The sequence below is a fragment of the Sinohyriopsis cumingii genome, chromosome 2 (assembly GCF_028554795.1).
Source record: "Sinohyriopsis cumingii isolate HCF-2022 chromosome 2, ASM2855479v2, whole genome shotgun sequence".
Lineage (NCBI taxonomy): Eukaryota > Metazoa > Mollusca > Bivalvia > Unionida > Unionidae > Sinohyriopsis > Sinohyriopsis cumingii.
Genome location: NC_142962.1, coordinates 56,744,010 through 56,769,491, shown reverse-complemented (window position 1 = coordinate 56,769,491; position 25,482 = coordinate 56,744,010). Strand labels below are relative to the sequence as shown.

Here is a 25,482-nt window from a genome sequence, read left to right as displayed (position 1 = left end):
AAAATAAATAAATAAATAAAAAAGAACAAAAAGCATGATGAAAAGTGAACAGTGCTTCATTTTGGAGCGAGTAATTGTGGCGATGATGACAAATCATTTGGAAGAATCAGGAAAATTGTTGTTTACAGCTGTTCGTGACCCATGGAAATGCATGCATAATAGTAACATGCGCTTAATGAAATAATTTTGACTTTTCATTACATTTGTGAACAGTATCAAAAGTAGGAATGATTACTTCATTGGAAGTTTTGTATCACCATACAAGAAGGTATTTAACGTTAAATTACCATGGAATTAAAACGGTCGGATGAGTTCTTCTTGGTGATAAATGCAAGAAGAGAAAAAGAAGAGCTGTGTACTTTCTACGGATCCACATCTACAAAGAAGTGATCAGATAATTCTATTTGTAGATAAAATGTTGATTAAATGAACTTCAATTTGTTCTAAGTTGGGATTGAAGAGTTAAAATTTTCTTTCCACCCCAATAAAAGTGTCTGGGAATGTACGTGTTGTGAGTTGTGTGGTTTTGAAGTTGTTAATGGAATCCATTCATTGAGTCTCAGTAATAATATATTCCACTCTCAAATGACCAGAGGAAGAAATGAGTTGTAACAAAGACTTTTTTCTAACCTGTGCTAATTGGAAATTGTTTATAATACATAAGTCATAGTGAGTAATATCTCTAACAGCTGCTGGAATCAGAGATGGGAGATAAGGAGAGCTTGATCCAGTTGTCATTTTATACAAGAGTGTAAGTTGTGTTTATGTCATCTGGATTCAAGTCTTTCCCATTCTGTTTCCTATTTCTCAGTGTGTTGCTTCAATGGATAGCAATTTTTTTGCACCAGTCTCAATTCTGGCTACCTCATTTTTTTACTTTTTTCAAGTCTCTTTTCACGAGCAATGTGCAATTGTCCCATACCACAAACCATATTCCAGAATGGGTTGTATAAAAGACATAAATATAATTTCTAATGATTTCCCATCAAAATGGAATTGACTTTATGCATTACATTGATTCTTGACCATGCCTTTTTCTTATATAGTCTGTTTGCTTGTGCCATGAACAGTACTTTGAGAGAAATACTCCAAGATGTTTGTGAATATTAGCTACTTTAAATCTTTAGTTGAAAATGTATAATGGTGGATGGAAGGATTTATTAATTTTCCTAGAAATTGTCATGGATTTAGTCAAAAGCTTTACTTCTGTCTCGAAACACAAACCTAAATTTCTTACTGGAATTTATTGCTTTGCAGAACATATTATGGAATTTTATGTTAATTTATTAACTGTAGAATCACCTGGAATAAATCCAGACTAGTTAGAAGTCAAGTCAAACTGCAAACAACATAGACCCAGATCTACTGGCACATTATGTAATGGCAGATCAGGGTCTGTGCAGCTTATTGTACTGAGTCCCCTTATTCAACTCCACCTATCTGAAATTTAAAAGTGTCCTCATCATAGGGTTTGCTGTCAGGATTGAGTCCCCTTATTCAACTCCACCCATCTGAAATTTAAAAGTGTCCTCATCAGAGGGTTTGCTGTCAGGATTGAGTCCCCTTATCTGTAACAGTATGATGGAAATGTTAATTTAATATCATACTATGGGACTAGAAAATATTTCTATATTAATTAAATATCATGCTGTAGGACTACAGAATATTTCTATATTAATTTAATATCATGCTGTAGGACTACAAAATATTTCTATATTAATTAAATATCATGCTGTAGGACTACAAAATATTTCTATATTACTTTAATATCATGCTGTAGGACTACAAAATATTTCTATATTAATTAAATATCATGCTGTAGGACTACAAAATATTTCTATATTACTTTGATATCATGCTGTAGGGCTACACAATATTTCTATATTACTTTGATATCATGCTGTAGGGCTACAAAATATTTCTATATTAATTAAATATCATGCTGTAGGACTGCAAAATATTTCTATATTAATTTAATATCATGCTGTAGGACTACAAAATATTTCTATATTAATTAAATATCATGCTGTAGGACTACAAAATATTTCTATATTACTTTGATATCATGCTGTAGGGCTACACAATATTTCTATATTACTTTGATATCATGCTGTAGGGCTACAAAATATTTCTATATTAATTAAATATCATGCTGTAGGACTGCAAAATATTTCTATATTAATTTAATATCATGCTGTAGGACTACAAAATATTTCTATATTACTTTGATATCATGCTGTAGGGCTACACAATATTTCTATACTTATAAATCTGCCAAAAACATCAATACTCGGGTACATATGAGGATTCTTGTGTAAGCTTAATGTAAATATGTATGCTGGTTGCAGTGTTGTTTGCTATGTTGTAAAATGTCACAGTCTCAATGAACTCCAGTCAGTGTTGTTCTTGCTATAAAATATACATCAGGTTTTGATTCTGAAATCATTCAAATTCAAGGGCTCTTAATAATATTTTCGGTCAATGTTCCCATTTTATATTCTATTTATTGTTAAACATCCACTGGTTAACTATAACTGATGGCTTACAATATTAACTTCCACTCATTTTATTAATATATGGAAGTACTCTGAAGCCCTAAAAAAAAATTTTATGTAAAAATGTCAAAAAATGCATTGATAAATTTAATTTAAAAAGCGATTGTCCAGCTGTTATATACTGCCAACTCAGTGATGCAATATTGGTGTAGACCATAACTTCATGCACATGTTAACAAATAGACAGCTCGTCAAAATATATCCAGGATGGATAATATTTGGGATGGAAAATTTTGTAGATGGTGCAAACATTTTATTTCTGACCTACTAAAGCAGACAATTGGGGGGGGGGTGTTGTTCAAGCCATTCATGCCTTGCTAGCACTAAAAAGTAACAGAACTCGACATTGTTCAGCCTTATTTATGTATTTATCTACAGCAAACACAATGTAGACTATGTATAGTACTTGCATTTTGTGTTTTGTTATGTTGTCGTTTGTTTAATTATCTTTTGTAGCTTTGTGCCCTTGTCAAAAGGAATCAGTAGATTTAAAAAATGCTTGGGCAGGTTTAGTACCAGTTCTGCACCATTGTTTGTCAACTCTTTTATCATATATATAGATATGTTCAACATTGTAATGCAGTAATTTGTTTGATATGCATGTGCTGAATTCATAACATTTCATTATTTTGAATCGTTATGAATGACAAAATTGTATTCTGTACTAAAATTATTCTCTTTCAGACTGAGATTGTAATGTTTGCAGCATGTTCTGTGGCTGGAGGTACCCTTGCAAATCTTGAAAGCCAAGCTATAACAGACAACATCGTGCAGTACAGATGTGTGTGTAGTGGTACAATTGGAGAGCAGTATACTAAGTGTTACCTTCACCTGTGGACATGTCCAAGAGAGAGCTGAGGAAGGGAGATACTGATTTTATTATTTGCCAATTCAGCATAAAATCATCGTAGAGATTGTTGACACAACAGAATCTCCATCCACTATACTCATCAAGTTATGGATTTCATTCTGATTACTGTGTTTAGATTGATCCTAATCTCAGACACATTACGTGGTGGCAGATCAGGGTCTATGTCATTTTCAGTTTGACTCGACTTGCAAGTATATAAATATGGTACTTCTGGTACATACAGTTTAGTGTTCAAACTCCAACGTAGGCCATTCCCATTTGAAAATATCAATTTGGCATAACTTTTGAATGTACGAGATTTTACTTGATCTCTCTTGAATTATCTACTAGAAAGTCATTTTTAAATAAATGGAAAAATGACATTACTCATAATTACACATGGTGTGCTCATGTTCTGAAATATATTCTTACAAATCGTAGTGACCTTTAGGGGTCAGAAATTAGATCTGAAGATACAGTTCTCAATGCTTAGTGTCCTCGATGGAGTAAAGCATTAAAAAAGCCTAAAAATGTATATTCTTCTGCTATCTGACATAGAGACTCATCCTATTCTAGTCTTATATAAAAAGAGAGAAACAAAACTGCCATACACTATCATAGAACTATTTATTAACATATTATGACACTTACAGGGAAATTTCAACAAAGGAGACAGAGTAACAGTGATCAGTGCAATGTGAGATAAGAGATTAAGAAAAGCAGTGATTGATTGGGTGTGAGATAAGTAGTTTACAAAGAGTAGCAGTAATCAAGTGTGAGATAAAAAGATACAGTGCAGTAGTTATTGATTGTGAGATAGTTTTGATTGTGTGTTTATTGCATACCAGAACTGCTGATACCATTTCTGTGATATAACTGCATGTTGTTCTGAATTGATATAATGCTCTCTGAACCTTTTTTATGCAGGTGCATTATGGTATTTGGCATAAGACCAAAAACCATTACATAATAAGTGCATACCTGTCTTTAATGTCAAAACTCACAAAGAATATTTCCTACATAGATCACATTGTTTAATTTTAGAATGTCTTTGGGTGAGAAACAGCTTCTAAAACCATCAAAACATCCATATTAGTTTTAACCTTAAAACTAAATGCCTACAAGTTGGGTCTAACTGTAAACAAAATAGACCCAGATCTGCCATAATTTAATGTGCTGACAGTGCAGTGTCTATGTTGTTTGTTCTGTTGATTAGTCCTAACAAACTGCAGAAACCCAGATATACTGTTACATTATACTAAGGCAGATCTAGGTCTGTGCAGCTTGTAGGTAGACCTGACTTCTAAGCAAGTAAACATGGTATGTCTGATGCCATGTTAATAATGAACTTTACTGGTTAAATCAGACTCAGAAATAAATGTGACATTTGTTTCAGTCATTTGAGACATTTTATTTTATAAAGATCTCACATGTGGTTATCTTAGTATAAATAAATGAATAAAAGTGTTGGTAGTCAATAATGTAATGGGGGCCCCGAGTGGCTGAGTGGTCTAAAGCGCTCACAGTTATGGATCACTGCCATCTCACCTCTGTCTGCATCAGTTCGAGTCTTGGATTCGGCTAATGTGGTTATGTGAGAAAGCTTGCCAGTAGCTTCTCGTGGGTCGGTTTTTCTTTCTGGGGGTTTTCCGGGTTCTTCCTCCACCATTAATACTGGCCGCCATGTATAGCCTATCTTGTGCTGAAAAATGGCGTTAAGCCCTACAACAACAACAACAACAATAATGTAATGTGAATATTACTTAAAGATTGACAGTGCAGATTTTTAAAAAATTGCAGCTGAAATCAGTATAGAAGTATATGTGTTGTTCATGAGTATTTCAGAGTTAATGTTTAATTTACTGAGCAGATCCATGGGTAAAAGTATGTCTTAAAATTATCAATATGGTGAAACTAACATCCTGTTTTATTTATTGCAGAGAGGTCTTAGCATCTCAGACCTATTAATAATGAAAAATCTACCAACTTCGATCAGAAGTTTTGACTGCTACTGTAACAAAAAAAATCACAATAACAAAATATTAAGTCAGGGTGGGAGGGGGTTGTATAATTAGATATTTTAAAAAAATTATTTGTCAACAATTCTGTTATTTTATATAAAAAGACATAGTTGAGATGTCATCTTCACATGCCTGCACAAAACTAAGCTGAATGTTTTGGTGACCTTCTTTGATATATTTCAGTTTCTATCTACATAATCCCATAACTCTGGTTGCAAACGTTGTTCTTCTACTGTATTTTTATTGTGAATAAAACGTCTACACTATCTGGTATCACTGTAAACTATATCATTCAGTTTTTTGTGTAATACCACCCACTGAATGATAGTGACATCACAGAGGTCTCAACTGGAATAATACCTCATGCATAAATGTGGCACAAGAGGACAATGAGTTAAAGTTAATTGCATCTCAGGAGCATGTATTACTGTATCATCAGCACAAACTAATGTGTATCGTTCGAAATAGACTTAAACATCTAAATTTACCCAATAAAATATTAATTATATCACTAATATCAGTCAAACCATTAAATGCACGAGAAATAAATTTGACAAGATGATTTGAGAAAATAGAGGATAAAATGGGTAAAAGATTTTCATCAAGATTAAAAGTAAAAATGTTTAATCAAGCAATTGCAAAGGACTTTGTATTTGCTTTGAATAGCATTTGGTATTTTACCATCAGCAGAATATAAATGCTGAATACAAAAACAGATCTATTAGACATTTTAAATTGAAAATATTATAAATGATATTGTAAAGTTTATGAAGCCATCTTGATATTTAAATAACACGAATATATTTGAGGTAATGACTGGTGTCAGTTATTTAAACCTCCCAAAATGGAGAGCTTCTGATTTAGACAAGGGAGATAACTGTTCTTGTATGTAGATGTACATGATGGGGACATTATTTATAATGTCATTGGTGTGCACTTATTATAGGAAGTTTCAAAACCACAAAATTTACCAAAATAATATGTTTCAGCACACAATACAAGGATGATGTTAAATACCATAACAGCATCAGACAAGGTTCAATCAACAACTTCATTTGCATTTTTGACAAAAGCATTTCTTGGCAACCAGAAATCTGGAAAATTTGTGGACTTAAGTGTGGAGCTGAAGAAAAATCCTCACATGTGCCAATAAATGCTTGTGTCAAAGTATTTAAATGTGTTAAAATTTGAACAGCTGTTTGAGAGTAAACTCCTTTGAAGAAAACATTATACTGCATGTTTTGTTAAAATCATTATTTGCATGGCTTTATTTCTAGATTTTATCCAGCTTTTGAATATTATTTTGTTTATTAAAATGTGAGATGTGATAGCTTTAAATGGGATTCTGAATTGTTGTATGCATTGCATATTACATGATCTGATTACGTTATGTGTGGACCTGGTGGTTTTATGTCCTTAAATTGACTTGCTGGTCAAGGAAGATTAGGCTTAAATTATATTTTATTTTTCTCATTAATATCAGTATAGTTTATCATTATCATTCTGTAAATATTTTGCTAAATTCTGATAGAATCCACTATATATATATATATATATATATATATATATATATATATATATATATATATATATATGTATGTATATGTATGTGTATATATATATATATATGTGTGTGTGTGTGTGTGTGTGTATATATATATATGTATGTACGTATGTATATGTATGTGTGTGTATATGTATATATATATATATATATATATATATATGATGCAGTTTTATTTTTTTACTCTTCATTCATGGACAGTACAACCTCATTTTTTCACACTGTTCTATTTAAACCAAATTACCTTATCCTTTTTTATTTAGACCTGACACCTTTGTAATTTATGACATCAAAGAACCTGTGTTAAATTTGATTATCGGTGGTTCTTCCCTGGGTTTTCCAGGGTTCTTCCTCCACCAGTTTTACTGGCCACCATGTATAGCCTATCTTGTGCTGAAAATTGGCGTTAAACCATGAACAACAACAATTGATCATCATTCTTATAATGCTTGAAAGATTAATGTCTATTTGATCTGTATATTTTGTGTCTATTATTTTATGCACTAGAATGAGTATTATATCCCCTAAATACATTACATACCTGTGTTTTGTCAAAGCTTCCATATTTGTAGTGGCCAGGGCCATAGAGAGCAATCATGGGCCCTGGGGTAAGAAACACACAGTCCTCTCCTAGTTCTTGTTCAAACAAAATTTGTTGTTTTTGTTTTAATTAAAAAGTGTTGTTCAGCCAGGGGCCCCTTATGTGCCCGGGCCTTAGGGATAAATTCCTGGTCCCCCCCCCCTTGTTGGCCCTGGTAATGGCATTGTAAGGAATCTTTACCAGGAGTGCTTCAGTGTCTCTTCCAAAGTTATCACGACATTGTTCCTTGTCAAAAAGACTGTTTAACATTGTGATTGAAAAATCAGTCACAATTTCTGTAAATGAAAATGTATTGAACTTTTTTTAGTGAAGTCTTTTAATTAAGCCAGATTATTATCTATGAATTACAATTTTCACATTGATAGAAAATATTGATTATTAATAAAAGACTACTTTTATGACCCTAAAGGACCTCTAAGTCAACAGCTCTTATTTCTATGGTTTGGGGTTTTTTTAAGGTGTGGGGGTGGTGCATTTCAAGGATATAGCTAAATGTTTAATACAGTACTTTACTGTGGTTATATTGTGACCTGCCTCCTTATGAAATGTCATTTTTGTCATTTAGGAATGATAATATGGGTGTCCCAGATGGTTGTGGAGAACAAAGCACTTGCGTTTAAATTTATGTCTATACATCTGCAGTTGATCTGGAGATGAAATGATTCTTTTTAAGTTCATGAGATATAGATTTTATTTTTTATTACATTTATTACATTTATGTTATAAAGCCTAGATTTTTTTAATGACAAAATGACTTTATGTCCTGGAGTTTAAATAATTGTGATAGTATTCAGTATCCTTCATGTATTTAGATAGTCCTGAACAGAGTTATCTTTGTACTGGCTGGTTGTATATTGTTGAGTTTTAAAATTCATTTTTTGGGTTGTTATAAACATTCAAAATGGACATTTATTTAGTCTTTGCAGGAGGAAGTTGTTGCATCATAGTCAGTAATGGGAGGACCAGTTCTCAAGCCTTTGTATGACATTGTTTATTATATGCCTATCTTAATCAGGTGAATTATGGTGTTGCCTGTCTGTCCTTTTCCTTTGTTGGTCCTGTAAATTTGCTTGTCGAGTCCATAATTTTGTGCAATCCTTTGAAAGATTTGGATGAAACATTACCATAGACGGATCCCTGGCTTAAAGTCAAGGTCATCAACCTATTTACTCATCTTGACTGAAACTTTGAACTACAGTAAACATTTTGAAGAAACTTTACCCAGTACATCTCATAGCATTGTGTTGCATGCCATAATAATGTCCTACACACAAGATCAAGCTCAGAGCAAGATTAAATGTAACAATGTGATCTCTTAGTTTCTAACCTTCTTTTTGTGTCTGGTCTGAAACATCAGACAATATTTTGATCAAACTTTACACAGATATACCTCAAAACCTGACTTTGTTATATACATGATGGTAAAGTCATCGACTCAACATAACCTGTGTCATATACACGATGGTAAAGTCATTGACTCAACCTGTGTGGTATACATGATAGTAAAGTCATTGACTCAACATAACCTGTGTCATATATATGATGGTAAAGTCACTGACTCAACATAACCTGTGTTATATACATGGTAAAGTCATTGATTCAATATAACCTGTGTCATATACATGATGTTCAAGTCATTGACTCAACAATGTGTCAAATACATAATATTTAATTCACTTGCTCACATAACCTGACAATGTGCTGTATAGATGATAGCCAAGTCACTGACTCCACATAACTGAAAATGTATCATATACATGATAGTCAAGTCACTGACTCCAGATAACCTGTCAGTGTGTCATATAAATGATTGTCAAGTCACTGACTCCAAATAACCTGACCATGTGTCATATACCTGACAGTCAAGTCACTGACTCCATACAACATGTCAGTGTCATATAAATGATTGTCAAGTCACTGACTCCAAATAACCTAACCATGTGTCATATACATGATAGTCAAGTCACTGATTCAACATAACCTGACAATGTGTCATATACATGATAGTTGAGTCACTGACTCCACATAACCTGACAATGCATCATATACTTGATTGTCAAGTCACTGGCTCAACAGTGTGTCATGTATATGAGAGTGAATTCACTCATTCACATAACCTGACAATGTGTTTTATACATGATTGCCAAGTCACAGACTCCACATAACCTGACTGTGTCATATGCATAATAATTGAGTCACTGAATCCACATAATCTGAGATTGTGTCATATATATGATAGTCAAGTCACTGATTCCACATAACCTGACAATGCCTTGTGTACATGATAGCCAATTCACTGGTTTTAACATAATGTGACAATGTGTCATATACATGATAGTCAAGCCACTGACTCAACATAACCTGACAAATGTGTCATATACATGATAGTCAAGCCACTGACTCAACATAACCTGACAAATGTGTCGTATACATGATAGTCAAGCCACTGACTCAACATAACCTGACAAATGTGTCGTATACATGATAGTCGTGCCACTGACTCAAAGGTCAAATAATGACTAGGGAAATATAACAAGATGGACATGTCATATATCATTTGCAGTACTTGTGATATGCCAAATGGGATTATAAGTTGGTTTATTAAATGAAATTATAATTTGAAGAAACATGAGCCATTCCATTGTATTTTGATAATCTACAATCAGAATGGTGTGATTTAGGGACTGGATTCATTGCACCCATTGCCACACTTACAATATATGTATTTTCATGTTGACCACCCCAAACCAATGTTACAGGATATGTATTTGCATGTTGACCACCCCAAACCAACATTACGGATTAAGTATTTGCATGTTGACCACCCCAAACCAATGTTACATAGATTAACATGTTGACTGCCCAAAGCCAGTGTTTTTTCAAATGTAAATATAGGCTTCTCACTTTTAAATATTATTGTTAAAACTTAGGTTGACATGTTGCGATCCTAAACTTTGGAGTTTCATTATCTGTCTCATAAAATTAATTTTTTGAGCAAGTGTTTTCTGTTCTGTTGGGTGATGAAAGTACAAATGTGGAGAAGTTTAATGCAGTTAATCAAAGAGAGAGTCAGAGACATATATCTTTTAGGAGTTACGTACCATTAATTTCCATTCTTCAGCTTTTGAAGTAGTTTGATCATGTATTCAGTTTACTGTATGAAAGATTTTAAGTGTACATTTTCTTCTCTTTTGGTGGTGAATGAAAGTACAAGTGCAAAGACATGTATAGTAGTTGGTAACAGAGAGAGATGTGTATTTTTAAACATTTTGTTCCATTGTATTGTTTGTTAGCTTTTGAAATCTTTTGATCATGTGTTCAGTTTTACTGTACTCAAGAATTTAAGTGTAAATATTTTCCCCTCATCAATTTGGGGACAGAAAATAAATATTTAAATATATGTAAACTTTGTTGTTTATCATGATCAGCATTTTGATGGAAATCATGTTAGTCGACTAATGCATACATGTGAAATTTGCTGGCCAGGCGGGCTCTTCTCCCAAGATGAGAGAGTTTCCCATCCCTCCCATCATTCACTGAAATCTCCTCTGTATGCAAAATTAATTTTGAAAAATTTAATTTTTGTTGAAAGATGGTATTGATGTTCTATTGGTCAAAATGAATTTCCAGGAATCCAAGATAAGTCCATTCTTCTGTCCTTTATTATTTTTAACTGCTAGGTATTGAAACCATCTCATACATTTTTGTGAAACTTCAGCATCCCAAATTTTGTATTAAAAAGCATCAGATTTTCTTAATATTAAAATGCCCACACAATTCCTATAAGTTCAGAACAATATTCATTCTTTGTTATGACCTTTTGACCTTGACCTTGATGTCATGGATAAATGATCACCAATTTCGCTCATTGTCAAGATATATCCACATGCAAAGTTAAATCAATAATTAATACTGTATAAAAGTAGAGTCAAACTGCAAACAACAAAGATCCTGTTCTGCCATACCATAATGCACTTGTAGATCAGGGTCAATGTTGTTTTTTCTACTGATTACTCCTATCAAACTGCACAGACCAAGATCTTCCAGCACCTTGTGTGACAGCAGAGCAGGTTCTGTGCAGTTTGCAGTTGGACTTAACTTACAAGCAAGTAAGAGGCACCATGTATATTTAGAGTTACCTAGACACTGGGACAAATGTGTGTTAAAAGTTTCATTGCAATTCTTTGTATAGTTACCATGAGTAGTGAAAACAAACTCGTACTAATGAACAGCAGGCCCTCACTTAAGTTCTTGTCTGTAAGGATGACTATTCTTTAAAAGATTTGGACACAGCAAATTAGATAACTAATAGATAAGCTTTCCATTTGAAAGATGTTATCCAAATATTGCACATATTAGGAAGCAGTGATGACCATGTCCAGTGTCCACAGCTGTCTCCATTAGAAAGGTTGCTTTTTTAACAGATAAGCCATGTTTCACCTATCTTCTGAATGTACTCTTTCATACTCCCAATCACTTTTCTTACTGTGGATATGGCAACTGGCTTCAGACAGCCACATCTGAGCTCTCAGTACCGTAGTAAGAGTCCCTGCTTCCATGAAGTCCAGTTTCTGGACCCATAACCTCAGTATTTCAAAATTGTCAAGTTTTCTACGTACTGAACTCTCACTTTTTATATGTCCACCATAGGACAGCCTATTTACATGTAGTTATAACACTGTTCATCTATCTGTTAGCAATGTTGTTTCTGCACAACTGAAGATGTCCACCATTGACAGTTACCAAACTTTATGGATGGCTTGAATTTGGGGTAAGGATGAACCCTATTGATTTCTGGCTCAAAAGCTTAAAGGTTGCTGTGACAGAAAGAAGAAAAATGGTTTCTGCAGATTAAGAGTTCTCTATCATCTATGGTTACTAAATTTGTGGATGGCTTGCACCTGGGGTTAGGAAGAACTTTTTTATTTTGGAGTCTAAAGGTCAAAGGTTATGCTTACTATTACTGAAAGAATAACTAAGGTTTCCACACAATAACATTAGCTCTACATCACAAACAAATAAAACCTAACTGTGGATGGCTTACATTTGAAGTAAGGAAGAAGATAATTAATTTGTTGGTCAATAGGTCAAAGATCAAGGTCATCAATACAGCAGAAAACTGGTTCCAAAGAAACATTAGTTCTACATCACAGACCTGGATCAAACTTTATGGACAGCCTGCTTTTAGGGTATGAAAGCAGCCCATTACTTTTAATTTTAGTTTTAATTTCAAAATGTTAAAGGTCAAGGGTCAGTAACTGAAGGAATAAAGGAGGGTTTCTGCACATAAGTTTCAGTTATCTACATAGAGCACAATTAAACACTAGACAGGCATAATATGTGCCATTCACCATACTCTTGTTGGAGATATGCGGTCCTGATCTTTCACTATCAAAATCCTACCAAAAACGTATCTCGCTAGTTCTTGCACTGTAAAACTAGCTGGGACTAAAAGTTTGTTAGCTTCGCAAAGATTCACATCATGGGATAAGCCTGTTCAGCCTCAGATAAAATAACATCAATGTATTCATGTTAACTGAACAAAACTAGTCAGCCTCCAAAAGGATAGACTGAAAAAAAAGGTAAGATGAGGTAAAATTTAATGTTGGCATAATTTAATAATTATAAAGCAATAGCTATAATGAGATATTTTACCAGCATTACAAAAGACATAAATTATCACATAAACATAAATTTACAGAGTTAAGACACAGGGTAGGAAATAGTGGCACAACTGTTGATGCGTAATTGTTTACAAATCTTAAGTAATTATATTATTAAAAGACTTTCTGCTGCAAAATGGGCGATGGGGGTTGGGGAGGTGTCGTAATAGCATCCACTTCCAAACTGTCAACACCTGCAGCTTGCATTATCAAAGTCAAGTCAAATCTGATCGAATCAATTCCTTGTGTCAATATACATGTACATGTATGTACAATAACGTCAGTTTTAGAAAAAGTCATCTGTAATATATACTAACAGATTTGTGTGGATTGAAACACACAAATTCCAAGATTTGGCGAGTTCCTACATACTAAAATACCTCTATTACACGTGTCCTCATCCCGTTGAATCCTGGCAAAAGAAAACAAAAGAATTTGAAACACTTCCGTAAACACCATCAGGATTCTCAAAGTTGCCTCACACCACCCTCGCGCTCCGCACAGAAACAACCATGGTCCTATCGTGCATGCAAAATAAACATGATACACATAATACATACGTCGAGTTGTGCAATGTGGATCGTGTACTGAAATATACCATCCCACAACATGGAATACTATTGCAGGCATGAAGTTCACATGAAATTGTTTGAATAATGGTAAAGATAGCTAATATGGAACATAATCATATTAAAGGGTGATTGCTGACCAATGACAGTACGCTGTAGCATATAAGCGTTTGTACAAGTTCACAGCTACGGAGGTTATGTGGTCTCGTCTCTCCTGCATGACACTTTAGTCAGCATCTCGAGTAACAGATGCTGTTCCAGGTTTGGAAATCTTAATCGAAATAAACAAATGCAGCCTTTCAATTTCTCAGAATACTTTTACGTAAGACTTTGATTCGAGTAAAGTGTTATTTATCATCGAGGGGTTTTGACGAATAGCGGAGAACTCGCCCCATGGAGAACTCGCCCTGGGAGAACTCATCCCAGATGTCAGGAGAAGTCGCCCCATGGTGGTCGGAGAAGTCGCCCCACTTCGCCTGGAGAAGTCGCCCCAAGGATCATATATAGTAATGTCGCCACATGGTTGTTAAGGCTTTATTCATTGTTGTTTTTCTTCAACTTAATAACTTAATAAATCTATAAAATTTGCAACTTTTCAACTTTTCCATTTGATCAACTCCGCTTCTGTACTTAACAAAAAATAAGTGTTATTTGTCCCTTTTGCTCTGCTCTTCAAATCATTAGATGCATTTTATTTGGAAAAATAGAGCGGGTGTAAGCATGATGTGACGTCTGCAGTTTTATACATGAAAGGGCTCTAACCTAATAACTAAAGTCAGCCTGAGACGACTTTATGGCATGGACCTCTATAACCCGAAATCGACTGAATTGGCGATGACCGTCAATAATCCAACGGGTTATACTATCATCTCTCTAACTGAACAATTTAGTCTGATTGTTCATTGAGATTTGCTAACCATTGACGAATGACACTCGAACTCGATAAAAAGCATCATAGACACTTAATCAGGAAATGCGGTTGCTACTGGGTTAATCATCATGGTTAATGCTCAGAATTCGGACGGCTTCTGAAAGCTCACTTGTACTACGCCCATCATTTAGTTTATTTCTTCTTTTTTGACAATGTTCGTAATTTTATTATTTCTCAATAAAACAAACTATTTAAAGTTGAATGAGAAGTTAAAAAAATATTTCACTACTAAATTGCCAATGCAAAATAAACAAGATTACGTTATTTTATTATATATAAAAACACCATGATCACGCGTACAAGCGGGATTTTGTTACCTTAAATGCATATTTGAACTGCTCGACGTACTTGGGACATAATGAGAAGATCGTCTTTAAAAACAAATTTAAATGTCACATAAATCCTGGACTAAACTGAATAATATATCACATGGTCCGAATCACTTGGAAGTTTGGAGAATCAGCCAGGAATGTGGGTCGATTCAGTCAGTAATTTGTACAGATTCAGCCTGGTCCGAATTTGAGAGTAATTACCACAGTAATTAAAAATGTTAGTATATTAGATGTATCAATCACGAAAGTTAATTGTTATATGTGTTTAAAAAATTTCTCGTGGTGATCCAGTGTGTGTCGTTCGAAGAAATTTATATGAACACACAGACTTTCAATTATAAGTGATTTATTTTTCTATTATCAACATTACTCAAACAAGATGAATGCAGAATGAGAAGGAAGGGTTTATTATACAACGAGTGGAAAACAGTCTTTTAAGTAAGTGTTGAAGAAAAATGTATATTCATCCGATTCAGTTACATACAAAATCAAAGGTGCATAATAAATTGATGTTGGAAACATTGAATGAAAAAGCGTAAACATGTCTTTAATTTTATTTAATTTGGAATTATTTTTATTATAATTTAAAGATGGAGATACAAAAAATGCCCAAAAATTGAGAATTGCTCCAGTACCCATGTTAATATAATTTTACAATATAATTATCATAGTTCAACAACGAAATAATGTAAGGATTTCAAAACGAATACTTTTTGCTAGCAATATTGAAACAGTTTTGCCTTATAACTGTCGTAGATGAATACTGATGAAACAGAACAGCAATATTTCCCATATTATTCAGTACCAAGCATATGATCGTCTAAGAGAATGAAAAGATTTATCATCCTTTTTTATCACTATACTGTCGTCATTCATGAGATTATATAAAGACTTAATTTCGTCCTTAGAAATACTACTGTACTATGATATTGCTTTTTATGTTTACCAATTAATATCTCTCTTGTGATCACGTATATACAAAAAATCTAAATATGAATCACGTTAAAGATGATTTAATTCTGTTATAAAAAAAAGTTATCTGGGTGACAAGTTTTGGGGTGACTTCTCCAACCAATTGGGGCGACTTCTCCAACCACTCTGGGGCGACTTATCCAGATACGTTGGGGCGAGTTCTCCATGGGGCGAGTTCTCCGCATACCGGTTTGGAAAGCACATATTATGATCTTGTGTGTGTGTGTGTCTATATATATATATATATATATATATATATATATATATATATATATATATATATATATATATATACATACACACAAGCGCACACACTGTTATGTATATCTGTATTATTTATCTTGTGTCTTTACTTTCGGTGCATGACTGTAGTTTGCAATGAGCTATTTTAATAATAATCCTGTTTACAAGTGTGGGGTAATTTCCCACTGGTGATTAAGTCAGGTGGGTTCGGTTGCGATTGTGAAATGTGTCACGTGGGAGGTATTGCAACATAGATCTAGTAGGAAAATGATAGATGTAGAGACATAGGGTTTATATACAGATGAAGAGTTGAACAATTAATGCATTCCTATATTCTATATTCTTGCTTAAATAACAGCATGCATATGTGTCAACTGTTGTGTTTAGATTTAATATAAACGTTTATTTAAATTTCATTAGTGGAATTATAAAGTGCTCATTGACTCTGGACTAGAGCAGCTTGCGTGATTATTGTGAATTCATTCATAGGAGTTTTGGACGATGTGATACATCAAAACTGTTGACGACACCTCACATGGAATTCATTCGAAACATGGATTTGTGATTAAACATGTTAGAATTATTTAGGGTTTAAATCATAATACTGTAAGTTCATTTTAAATTTTCATTTTATAACTCAGAGAATTCAATTCTTTGTTAAGATGGACAAAATTTGTTGGTTTTGCTTCCTTCTGTTACTTAGTTTAAGACCTTTGAGCAGTAACAATACACACACACACACACACACACACACATTTCAGATTGGTTGTTCACACTAGGGATATATTGATGGTTGTAGAGGAAAGGCGGGTATAAGCGAAGTAAAGGTGTCATGTAATAAGAGAATATGTAAAACACAACGAATACTTCCACCTGCTCAGATGGATTTTAAGTCTGAAATTCTATGATCGAAATAAAGAAACTAAAAGAAGTGTTTAATGACGTTATTGAATTGGACATGCAAAAAATAATAATAAAAAACAAATAAAACAAACTAAGATTGAAAAATGCATCCCACCCATGTTAAGTATTTCAGAATACTCTCATTTCTGTGTCGACCGTTGGATGTATATCGATCCCTTTTCCCGTCGAATATTTTTTTAAGCAAGCAGAAAATTCATTCCAAAAATCGTTATTCCAGTAGATCGGCATCTTCCAACTTCTTGCCGTTTGAGAATCAGATTTATATCATGCAAAGGAGCGGATCTGGTAAAACAGTTGTAGCAGCACACGAACCTTGATCGGTATTTGTCTGATTTTCTTGTTATGAAAAAGATTTGAAATTGAATTAAATTAATGTGTGTGTGTGTGTGTGTGTGTGTGTGAGAGAGAGAGAGAGAGAGAGAGAGAGAGAGAAAGAGGTCTGCGGTATTTACGTCCCTTTCATAACAGTTGACGGCTATATGTATATCGACTGGGTATTATATCTTCACCTCCATATATTCCTGATAGTCCTTGAGATGCAGAAAAAGACTGAGTTTTGCTACGTTGCATGTCTGCCTCCCATTCCTTACAGAAGCATTCTGTTGATAAAAGATCTCGTTCCAAACTGTATGTAGGCCTTGGGCTCCATATCACAATCAGTCAAACAAACAATTAATACGCTTTCATTTCATTACAATGCCTGTATGATCAATACTTGTTGCGAAAAGGAAAATGATAAGATACGACAATTGCTTTTAAAACCCGCAGTGTTCCTAATGGAAGCCATTAAATGAATTGCGTTCGGTTTCAGCATTTATTCTTTTTCATTCACATGTGACATTTTTTTTTACAGATGAGAATCAGTTTTTATGTGAAACAATTTAGATTTATTTATGCGTGAACAAGAATTATATATATGTAAAATAGCTTTCTTATATGTAAAATCAGTAATTTTTTACAGATGTCAAAAATAAATTCTACATTTGTGACAAAGAAATTTCCGTATGCTAAACTGTTTTTCACATAAGTTAATAATTGCAATGTCACATCTGTAAAAAAAATATTTTGTTTACATATGGACAAAATAATAATAAATATATAAAACATGAAAAATAAAAAATAAAAATGTACATATTTAAAAACAGTTTATATGTGTTTGTGTGCATGTACGTGTAGGTCAATTCCTTTTTACATACGTAAAAATTTTCCACTACCGGTTCGTGTTTGTAAAAAAAAATACCTTTCCCTCGAATACACATGTAATCGTGCTCTCACTTGTACGTAATTACACTTTCGATGTTAAACTTACAATGCATTCTTTTAAAGTCAAATGCCTCAGCCATTTTCAACCGATTTACAATGCACCGTTGTTACACGCTATTGGTTAATTGGCACTACATACTAAGGGAGGCAACTAGGACAAAGCACTAAAACTTCTGCTCGATCCACCAAGGTTTCGATAGGTTTAACATCTTGGAACCTTGCCTAGCGAAGTTGACGGTTTATTGTCGCAGGCAAATTCCTTTTTGCTTTACAGGCTGGGGTGGGCTTTGAGGTCTTTGATGACTAAGATGTATAATACTGCTACCCAGGTCTTTGCGAGAGCTACAGTAAAATGTCGACCCAGTAGAGCCAATGGATGGTCATATTTTCTTACCGATGTAAACAGAAATATTCAAAGTCACTCTCATGCGATGCCATCATACACACAAAAATGTACCAACAGTTAGGTAAGTGTGTCTTTATATGGTTGGGTGGGGGGCGTCTACACTTTAATCCAATAAGAAAATTGGAAATGACGAGACACAGATGCATAAAAAGGTATATGAACAATCATATCGACTACACGGTTTTCAGCAGAAGACAAAAATTTAAAGAAAAAAGAAAATTAACAAAATCCAAGGATTATAACCAATTAGGATGTATAGAAGTTTGCAAGTTAATCTGAGACATTCATTATTAGACTAAGCATACATTTACTAAATAAAAATTAAAAACCGTGTACCTTTTTTCCATTCTAGTAGACAATGGAGCCCCCTCTCTGACCAACCTATCGGTAAAACTAACGTTTTCTAAAGATATAATCCTAACTGAATCACCGATGTAAATGGTATGGTTTTTACTCGCTTATAAGAAAAGTCCAACTACAAACTGCACAGTGCGCTAGCTTGTTAGAGGTAATCAGTAGAACAACCACATATATATTGGTCTGTATGCGCATTATGCTACGTCAGATAACAATCTTTGTTGCTTGCAGTTTGAGTCGACTTATATGCGAGTACATACGGAATGCTAAACATTTTGTGAATTTAACTGTTGAATCCATCAGATCTTGCAGATAAAAAGGAATGGTTATTTATATGATGGTCAATGCTGTCTCATTCGATTGATAATATAAACGTATAAATTATGGTACAACCCAGTGAAGGGAAATGTCATTTTTGGAAATAAACGAAAACTTTCACACATTATTGTGATAAAATTGTGGCCCACCCACCCCTCAACACACAAACACCCGGAAAGATAGACGATTTCATAGATTATTAGTGGTATCGTTGTGGTATATTGGCTTGTTTCTCAAGGAAATATGAGGGTGAAGTTAATGATATTAGAAAACATTTTTCATTTCTAATGGGGCTACTCGTTATAATCTTCATTGAGTCCGAGCATTTTTATCGTTACATCCTGAGTAACATTGATTATACGTAAGTTGTCATAACACGTATGGTCATTCATTTTAATTGTTTCCCCGATTTCAAAATTTCATACTCAGTTATAGAAACTGCGGGGACAAATAACTCAATTAAACGAAATGTTCACAAATGACTAGAAAGTCCACAAAATTGCCAAGTCCGCCACAAATCTATAAAGCCAGTGAAAATTCAACAGGCTGTAAAAGAAAGAAACGTACACAGGTGCAGATATGTTAGTTTATGAAATAATCATACATACAAGGAAAGAAAAAATCAAATTTATACCAGTAGATACTTTTTAATGTCAGATTTTATTTCAAAGACAGAGGTAGTCATGTCCAGCCTCTTAAACACTGCTACAAATGTTTGTATACGTTTGCATATGGGTTGTAAAAGAAAAGACATTAACACGAAAATGGAGGCAACATTATCATCATTATTGTGGTTGTTACTTGTTAGCTTGTCTGCTAGCGTGCTTGCTCTTTTCCATTTAAACATATCTGCCATTTTGAAAGCTATTTTATTTTAAATCGTGCACCGTATTACGTTCGGCTGCATGATTCAATGATAGATTTAAAGACATGGAGGTACAGGAAATGTGTAATAATTATACTTATAATTATAACTCTATAAGATAAATACATGTAGAAGTATTTGTAGTTTTCATTAGTTATATTCAACATACCGTTGTTCCAAGCGAGCATCATTCGTCCTCTGTTCCAGTTGAAGAGCGTGGAGGAGGAGGAGAAGAAATTCAACACAACTATATAAACACCTTGGGTGAAAAAAGCGTGTACAAACCAACATACATACAGATTGGATCAGAAAATTGTTAATGTTGTCTGGATTAAAGCAGAAATATTGCTGTTGTAAGGTAATTCGCTTTCAACTGGTGAAACCAGTGGTTCAATACTGTTCAAGACACAGAGATTTTGTGAAGATTTATTTAAAGCTCGCAGTTGGAACGACTTCATGTTTTTCCGCCGAAAGCGTTAAGAATAAAAATGAGCTTAACTGCAGGAAAAATATAAATTAAGATGATTGTGGACAAGTACGAATACATTATATGCTCTTTGAATTACACAATAATGTAAATATCACCGTCACAATGATCTAGAACAGCGAGAAATTTGTTATAAAGATGATTTCTATATTGTTGAAATTATGTATAACATAAAGCACATGCAGTTTACAAAATTTTGCTTGTTTATGATTCATCTGTATCCTATTTTATTTTCATTTGTGTTAGTTTTACGTGATTAAATCTTGAAAAGCTTGTGAACATGGACAAACTTACCTTTACTGAGCCCATAAAAATGCATGCACCATGAGCGAGTTCTATCTCTTCCTCGTTAGATATCACTAGAAAAAAAGACAAACAGATTGATTGATTGATATCATTAAACTGTGTCTTGAATGCACTTAAATAACAAATTACTTGTAATTCTAAATCTGCAACTCAAATGAGAATTGACGAGATACATTAAACGGCGAACTCAAATTTGTGCCCAATTTTAAAAGTCTCTTACGAAAGATAACATTTCTCCGATATATTTGAAATGCCGCAGATAATCTTGCAAAGATGACTGATTGGTAACAATCAAATGAAATGAGTTATGTCATGGAAAATGTAATCTCAACGCTAAAAGATCGTTGTTAAGCATTTCTTGGGAGTAGTTAAGCATTTCTTTACCGTTGTCGTTGTCGCGCAAACAAATTCATAACACAACAAATGCTCTGAAGATTGCATCATATCTAAAAATTAATGATTGTTACGAATGTTTGGATTTGTATCAAGTCAGGTACGGATCGATATGGAGCTTTTCAGAAGTGGCTGAGTACACAACCAATTAAAATTATAATAAGAATATAACTGGTAATTTAGAAAAGCACCATAAAGAACTCGAATGAAATATTACATAAATCAGTTGCTACTGTATTTTTTCTATATGAAATTAACCCCAAACAAAAAGATTTTAATTTTTTTTTCTCACTCTTATAGCTGGATCCAAAACTGAAAGTATGTGCTAAGAAGGAACCAACAAGAAATTCTATCGGATGATATATCTCGACAGCTTCACATGTATATTATTTAATCCAAAAACTTTGGTATAGTCAGTATAGCACCAATAATAGGCTAGTTCAACCACATTTGACTTGTTATGCATGATAAATGTTAGTACACACAAGAAATTGCATGACCATAGAAGCAACGTTAGAAGTAGCGATATCTTAGAACCTGAGCTACACGCCATAGTGTTTGGTGCTTGGCGTACTTTATAACGGCAACTATGATTGGTGGATATCCAACTTATAGGAGAGAGAGAGAGAGAGAGAGAGAGAGAGAGAGAGAGAGAGACTTTTCACTCAGTAAGGCAATGATCCGCGCAATCCCATTACACAACACATAAGCTGCTTTGTCTAATGCTCTAAAACAATGGGAAAAACTGATTAATACACAGAGAATACGTTACAGTGCATTATAACGTTCGTAGTAGTAAATTGTCTTTCATTAGCACAACAATTAGCGTGAAGTCATCAAAATGCACTCTTTCAAGGTCTTCCAGCTATTTTCTCTACAGACTACACATTAAGAGCTACGTGATTATATTGTGCTTATATTACTTGTAGTCGAGCTCTGCTTTTATACGGAGAAAAATTTAATTATGTCAAAGTTTGACCTTCTTAAAACATTATTTTCGGCCTGTTTACGTTTAATACAATCTTAATTGCAAGACGTTTTGGTGCATTTTGAATGAAAAACAACAGTAAAGCAAACTTAATGAAAGTTTTTAGTGTAATATTCCTTGAAGTATTGCTTTAATTTAGCTGCGAACGTTAACATTGAAACCTTTAGCATATGTGATTCGAGCCGACCCTACCAAATGTCTGATGTATTTGCGAATACATGTCTGACTTAAGATGGATGTTCATGGAGCAATGACATCAATCTATCTGAAGCAAATAATTGAATTAGTGTTAGTTTACTTGCTGAACATGCACTTTCCTTTAAAACTGCAGCCTTGTACGTTTTCCGCTGCCCTCCCCACCTGCACCCCAATGCACGTACATGAAGCGAAAAGGAAACATGATATCATTGCTAATAAAAATTTTATTGTCGTGTTTACGACTTCTTTTTAATTAGCGACAGTTTACTTTTGGGTCAAGTGCACGCACTCCAATTCATGATTAGCAACGTATAACAAAGCAACTCGCTAGATAGTTAACTCCTGTTAAAATGCACGCGCAGAGCCCTTTTAAGCAGCCTTATTTCTGGCAGCCAGCTCTTGAAACGTTCCTCTCCTTTCCGCAATATCTTCCACATTGTCTATTAATTTCGCTGATTTTTCTGTTCGTCCGGCCTCGAAGTTCTTAATTCGCCCCTCTACTATTTTGGTAAAAGCCTTATTCTGCAAGAGATTCTATTATTTCAGAGTGCTGGATATCATAGTCTTTTCAGGAACATTCAGATTCCAAGTTCTGGCATTCACATTTGGCCTAAGTTTGTCCCTTCTTATGACAGACCTGTGTTCTATGGGCTATCAGCCATATTTTACCACCAGATACGTCCATTGTTTTAGCATACAAGCCTGGAGTATGAGCTGTCATATGGGCCTCAATCGACATTTCCATTTCAAATTCTCAACATTCTGCTATCACCTACTTCAAATTACGCTCAGCTTCCGCAACCGGATATAAAATGTGACACATGCGCAACAGAGAAAATATTCCAACAACATTGTTAAGGCTTGGTAGCAACATAACGTATACTACATCGTACGAAAATATATGTTGTTAAGGGTTGAAGGCCTTAACAATATCAACAATTCCAGGCTTGTAGGCTGAAACAATGGACGTATCGGGTGATTTTACATGGAGAAACTAATTTATTGGAAAGCGTTATTAACAAATTTAATTAATTCAGCTCCTGAGTGAACAACAGTCCATCAGAAATGGTCAAAGCAACTCATTCAAGCAAGCGGAGTGAGAATTTTAAACTTGCGAAATTCTGTCCGAATACCGTGTGAATTAAGTGAAAACTAGTTTTTATTTTGATGGTTTAAAGTCTTCTCCGAAGTCCGACACTGACTTTTTCCAATTGTTAACCCATAGATATATGTATTGCAAAACTTGCATGGCTAGGTCAACATCAGTTATCCTGCACCTCGATAGCCTACACTGTCCTAATGGCCGACGGTCGACTAAGGTGTCATTGGATAGTTTCGTATCTGGCCTTAACTCCATCCTTACCCCACCCCATCACATCCCACAATAAACCCCAAACAAAATCTTCCTTGGTTTGTCAATCGCATAACGCAGACATACAACTCAAGTTCTCTATTGTATACACTATTTTAGACAGTGAGACCAATTAAATTTAATTGTATTCCAAAGGCTTAATCAATTTTGCAGATGAATGGCTTTGTTTTCCAAATCGGTTAAAGTTATTTAGTTTTTCAAATATAAACAATAACCAATGAATACATATTGGGAAATCACATGTACCGATTTAATTACGTTTTATTCAATATGCATGACACGTATAGAAATATAATGACTTGTGATGGAAATGAATGAAAAATATTGCAATGAGTGAAGAAGTGACGCGTATAAATCAAAATGTTTTACGTTTGATTTAATATTCTTGCATTCAACTGCATTATCTGTATAAAAAAATTAAGTAAAAATTGCATATAAATGACAAATTAATTACATGCAAGAAATACTACGTGTGGATGATTAAACAATACAATCGGTAAAATAAGCTATATAAATAAATATCTTATTTAAAAATTACGTCAATGTTTGACATACCATAATAATAAATATAAACGTGCCCTATTACTGGTATGAGCTACTTTACTCACATACTTTCAGACTTTTATCTCTTGTATGCTTTTCAGAGGGGTCAGGTTCATGAAGGCAGCTTGTAGTAACCAGCTTGGTTCAGATTACGTTATATAATATGTTTGCAACCAAGCCATATGGTAAAGATTTGGATGTGATTTTTTATTGAACATGAAAAGCTAAACATTGTTGAGAAAATATAATCGAGGTCTCGCGTCAGTAATCGGTTGTTAATGAGACAGGACGAGCTGGCGAGATCGTTGTGCTAACTCTGGTAATTGTTCATTTTCCGAATAGAAGGTGTGACCTACTGATATTCAAGTACTCCTATACGAGTTGTGCATATTTACAAAGTTGGATAGCATCCAGAATAACAGTGGTTGAATCGAGTTTCGAAACAATCCTGAATTAATTATATAGTCCATGGTTAACTTAGAAAATCTACAAGTACAATTAGGTTCATCAACTCTTAAAATGTTAGTAAGGGTGGTACAGTTTTGAAAACCAAACATTTCTTTAGTAGCAACACAAAGAAAGAGGTATCTATTGCTGCATGATCTAACTAGTATCTTTCCTTCATTGGAACCATTTATTACATGAAATTGTTTAACATTTTCACAACATCATGGTGATATACTTACAGTGTTAATTGATTCAAGAAACAGTAACCTTTGGTTTGACTGGTTCACCTTTGCTTCTTCGATTTAAGATTTTAC

The 25,482-nt window shown here is 33.9% G+C and overlaps 1 protein-coding gene across 6 annotated transcripts in view; it reads left to right on the top strand.

Moving 5' to 3' along the window:
* LOC149804922 (uncharacterized) overlaps positions 1–5,808 on the top strand; it is a 121,174-nt gene extending 115,366 nt beyond the window's left edge. For all 6 annotated transcript variants that reach the window (XM_089945934.1, XM_089945929.1, XM_089945938.1 and 3 more), the window contains one exon: positions 3,240–5,808. In XM_089945934.1, the coding sequence (XP_089802060.1) occupies positions 3,240–3,413 (174 nt within the window). In that variant the 3' untranslated portion in view covers positions 3,414–5,808. The remainder of the gene's footprint in view (positions 1–3,239) is intronic.
* Positions 5,809–25,482: the final 19,674 nt, after the last annotated feature.